General features: G+C 37.6%; 1 protein-coding gene across 1 annotated transcript in view; it reads left to right on the top strand.

Moving 5' to 3' along the window:
* Positions 1–39: 39 nt before the first annotated feature.
* LOC147818565 (uncharacterized) overlaps positions 40–5,424 on the top strand; it is an 18,176-nt gene continuing 12,791 nt past the window's right edge. Inside the window, exon 1 of the mRNA XM_087176573.1 lies at positions 40–2,077. Coding sequence (XP_087032699.1) covers positions 2,023–2,077 — 55 coding nt within the window. The 5' untranslated portion in view covers positions 40–2,022. The remainder of the gene's footprint in view (positions 2,078–5,424) is intronic.

Raw genomic sequence — 5,424 nt, 5'->3', positions numbered from 1 at the left:
TGAAGATTGAGTCTCCTTGAATCTCCAATTTACCTTGTGGGTCAGAGTCAGATGCTCCTGAGAGTTGGTCATTGGTGCAGTGATTGTAGGTGCCATGGCTGGATCTGTGTGCTGTCGAGGTCTCTGTAGAGAGAATCTGATCTCTGCTGTCTTCATGCCTCCTATTTATAGTCCCACATCTCCATATGAATGTGTGGGTCTTGGTCTGGCAGGAGTTTCTCACAGTCTCAGCCAATGAGAGAGCTTGGTGAGACAAAAGGACATGTGGAACAGCAACTTGCTAAAGGTTGTTACATCGCCTCAGGGACAATAGTTAGATCTCAGGGGAACAGTTAACTGGGGGGTGATGGAGAGAATCACAGAGCTCTGTGTGAACCTGGGAAAGTGGTGACCTTGTAGAGAGAGCAGATGATGCTAGGATCAATGACTTTGACTGAGCACACGCTCATTTTGCCATCACACGTGAAGGAGAAAAACATTCATGCTGTAATTAATGAATTACACTTCATGAGAATAAATATGTAGAAAAACGAAGATGATTTTTTTTCCTTTTTTCCAGCACTTATAGAGCCACAGCATAACATCTAGCAGGTAAAAATTATCTATTTTTTGAATTTCATAATTTAGCTAGTTTAATATTTAATGTTATACAACTTGATAATTTCATCTTAAATTTTGATTCATCAAAAATGCATCATTTAGTAAAAGCAATACCATAAGATATCATTGTCCATTCATGTAATTTAAAATAAACTTAAGACAGTAATCCTGCTGCTGCCCACATGTAGCGGAGTCTTTGGACACGTGCCGCCTTTTAGTCAGTGTGTGTAACAAGCTGAGCTCAGTTTCCCACACTGACTCCCTGAGCTGTGGTCAATGAACAACAAAGGGACTTCAGTGACAGATGCTGGCTGTGCGTTGTTATAGAAACAGAGCCTGAAATCACCGGCCATCTGGAGGGAAAGGATCCCATTAGCTGGCAGTGACAGTTTGTAAAATTGAGTATCAACAAAGTGATTTGGCATCTCACATTTCCCAGATGTAGTCATTACTTTACATTTTAAACTTCGAGTCATAATCATGTGTCATTACTGACCATGGATCAAAACTTTAGCTCTATACATGTAGGTGGGAGGTTTCTGAGGGGTAGCCTACCCTGATTGTCTCATGAAGTGTGCCAAATCCCTTTAGAGAATTACTTTACTGGTGGTGGAGTGGATGTCATTCATAACTGCTCTCCAGAGCTTTCCCACACATGGTGCATTAGCAGAAGAGAGACATGTGCCTCTCTACAAATTGACTTTTTAAATATTGTGGCACAGCAGTGTGTGGGCAGCAGGGATATTCGGTGAGATGCACAGAAAAAATAATTACTCCTGACAGTGAAGATAGGTCATACAATCAACGCGAAAAATTACAATTAGGCCTAATCACTTCACATTTTAGACACTTACATAGTTAATATTGAAAAATGCTTAAAAAAAATAAAAAAATAAAAAAATAAATAAATAAATAAAATCTCTTTGTGTGTTGGGTTGGGATCAGAACATCAGGGCGGAACGTCTGATTATGTGTTTGTCCACTCGGGTTGTAATTAATGTGACAGGAAGTAAACACTTAAACCTTTCCCGTTTAAAAAATGACTTCGACGGCTAACAGAAAATTACCATTTAAATGGCCTTTAAAACTCTTTGTGAGTCAAAGTTTTCTCCAACATTATGGAGGCCAGGTAGTTGTAGCACCTGAAGAAACATATGAAGACGAAAGTGCAGTCAAGTCAAGTGAAGATATCGTTAAACGTTAACGGCTAACGTTTGTCAGTTGCAACCTGCTAGCCCGACACCTCCAACCCAAAAACACTGGTCGTGGTTCTGCTGCGCTTTGCTCGGTCTTCTATCAACATACCGATGATTTTTGGATGAACAAACCAAGTCTACTTATTTAAAGCTCTATCCGGCGACTTTACACAAAAGGCAGAGGGAAATAAGTTTGTTTGAATCTTAAAAATCGTTTCTACCGTTAATGATATTATCCTCAAACGGTTCACCGCCGACGCTTATACCTTCAAGTTTCAGCGGTGAGTAAAGCTTTATCGTTGAAACCCACTTTTAAATTTGTGAAAACTTTAATTTATTTATGAAAGCAGGAAAAGGAGACTTCACTGTTTTTCCCCCACATCTGGAGGATTTAAGACAAGCTCCACATCAAAAACACTATACCCAGACTTTTTAAATCTGGATTACTTCGTCCCAGTCAAGCTAATGACACAGTTTCAGATTTGTGAAACCCTACTTGCCTTCGTGAAAATGCAAAATTATAGAAATGTCAAATTTTCTATACATATACACCACATTGGATCAGTTCAAGCCCAAAAGCCACTATATAATGTTGCAAAAAAAGCTTAAATTTCCCTTAACTGATAAGATCAAGCTATAAGTCAGAAACTAGCTTCTGCGCTGTACTGTCCACACTGTTGAATAATTGATGTAGTTAGCTATTATGACCATAATGCCATGGGAATGTGGGTGTAATGTGTGATGTTTTAAAGTATATTGGTGCTTGCTTGTGTTATAGCTGAATATAAGCTTTTATTGTTAGCAGTTAGCAGTTACATATAATTAAGATTAGCCCCAACTTCCACCAGCTGCAACAGTAAAGACATGCAAACTAATAACTATAATCTATCAACATAACAAACATTATTGCCAGAGCTGTCTTTCTGCATAATGAGTACTTTACCTTTGGTGCCTACAGTATATTTTCATGTTTATAGTTGTGTACTTAAGTAAACTTTTGACTGGATGGCTGTCACTGTTAACTGTGTGAAATCATTTTCTTTTTCAGTTGTTCAAAGCCCAGGTATTATGAGGTTGTAATGCTGAGAAACAGCATTCATTGCACATTAGCAAAATTCTCATTTTAAATAGGTTAAATTTGTTAACTTACAACAGACTGAATTTTTTCAAACACTCAAAAAAAGTAAAGTCGTAAAGCTGAGTTATGTTGAGGAACAGTTCTAACTTTTAAAGCCTGTGTCCCTTTTAATCTCTCTCTCCTCAGGGCAAAGGTCTGGATCTATTGTCCCACAGGGCTCTGTGAGTGAGTTATCTCTGATTTCCCACACTCTGTCCTTTCACTGCTTTTACTGGGGGAACAATAGAAGTGTGTCCTATTTTATGTCACATTAGATACACGGTGTGAGCTCTTTAAAGAGAGAAATAGTTAACCTTAATTTTTTTTTTTTTACATTAATGCACACAGTTCTCCCAAAATAATGGTGCGGCAAAAGTGTCGGACACATTATCTCATTTGGTTAGATGACTTACTTCAAATATGACATAAGATTGTTAATCCCTCTTCATCACAAATCATAATCAAACTTGTTTACTGTCTTTAGATTTACACTAAAAATGCTTGTTATGAATGAACTGTTACTGTGTGTGTGCTGAATTTCATTTTGATGTGTCATTGAAAGGAAGGAACATTGATGGAGGCTTCTATCAATTTAGAGAAAATGAAAACAAAGTAGGATGTCTGACTTTCATCATTATGAAACGGATCACTATAACTGACAATGACATGGAAACAACATTTTCATATTACAAAGTTTGTTTATTCAACAAGGCACAATGAGCCACAGCAAGTTTGAAAGCTCCAGAGGTGATGATACATCACAACAACAACTTGAAGATTCCCACAAGACACACTGGCCCTCATTTATCAATCTTGCGTGAAATCAGGCGCAGATCTGAGCGCAGAATTGGTCGTACGATAGGATACTCACAACACATTCCAGGAAAGAGAAGTGTAACACAAATAGATTAAGTAGGTTCAATTTAATTTAGTCTGATAATGCTGCCACAAAAATACATTGTTATTTATGAATGTGGTGGGAGACTTACATCTGGATCTTTGTCCACTGGCTTCAGCAGCTGCTCACAGGCCAGCGATGCAGCCTGGCACACTGAGGTGAGACTCAGCACAACAACAGCAATACACAAAGTCTTCATCATGGCTCTGATGCCTCTCTGCCTCTGTCTGGTCTGTCTTATATTGATATCACTGACCAATTATTTTATGCCTCAGCCTCCCACCCCCTGTTTGAGTTGATACATTACAAATTACGGTGAACCAGATGTTAACCTTGAGTGTTATGCCAACAAAACCTAATATTTGCTCATCAAACACACTGTGATGGAACACAGGCCAAAACAGGAATAAAGAGACATCAATGATGGTTTCATTTCTAACAACTAACCAATAACTGTGTCTGTCTCAAGAAATCACTCAAACTAATCTTTCAGTAAACTATCAGCTGTTATGTCTTCTATTCGTTTTCGCTGCTGCACATCCTGTGTAGGGTTTAGGGAGGCAAATGCCTTTACCAGTTTACAGTTGTGGACCAACTACATATTGTTGATTGTTGAAGTGCGAAGTAGATACAGTCCTTGCGGCAAACAGACACTAAATGAGCCTTTCTTCAATTTTTGATACATTCTTACTTTGTATTTCATGAACTGACAAACACAAACATTAAACAGTAATTGTGGCAGGTCAGGAATTACCATTAGGAATTGTCAGCTGACGATAAATTGTGACTTGAACCTTGTGGTAACACTCAAAAACCATGAAACCATATCAGCAACTAGCTAAGGATCTGAAAATGGAGATAGGGGGAGGCTATAAAACATAGCCAGATCAACAGAGTTGCCTACCTTCATCAAACATCTTAATGGAACCACATCAAGTTTGACTGTGCTTCAAATTTCAATAAACTGGTAGGTTTGGGGTACATTCAAATTCACTGTCGAGAACATTGTCATTTCAGTGAGAGGAAATCATTACAACAGATGCACAAAGTCTCTGGTTCATCGTGATATGCATAAAGGAAAATGACATGGAAACAACATTTTCATCTTACAAAGTTTGTTTATTCAACAAGGCACAATGAGCCACAGCAAGTATGAAAGCTCCAGAGGTGATGATACATCACAACAACAACTTGTAGATTCCTACAAGACACACTGTACTCAGAGAGAGTAAGGGAACAACTGTCTTTATAAAAGACAAACAGTTTACAATATTGGAGGACACTGTAGTCACTCTCCTTTGAGAGTTTTTTTCCAAATGGATTAAACTTTTGTGATTACTGAACAAAAGAAACTGTTAAAATTGACCTCACAACAGGTCAGATTCTTATTAACCAAAAAATGTAGTTCATTCTCAAAAGTAAAACTTATATTGTCACTGGAAAATTGTGACAATGTGACATTAAAGAAACCTTTTACAATAAAAAGATTAGACATGTTGATCTTAAAACAGATCAGTTTTGAATAATCACATAAAGTGAGAAAAGTCAATCATGAAAAAATGTCCATAAACAGGACAATTAAGATGTTTGATCAAAATGATCAATAGTACTGA

Source organism: Seriola lalandi, unplaced genomic scaffold (assembly GCF_002814215.2).
Source record: "Seriola lalandi dorsalis isolate HSWRI2012SDOR001 ecotype SW California unplaced genomic scaffold, Sedor1 jcf7180002054561, whole genome shotgun sequence".
Taxonomy (NCBI): domain Eukaryota; kingdom Metazoa; phylum Chordata; class Actinopteri; order Carangiformes; family Carangidae; genus Seriola; species Seriola lalandi.
The sequence above is the reverse complement of the archived record's forward strand: the minus strand, read 5'-3'. Positions and strand labels throughout refer to the sequence as shown.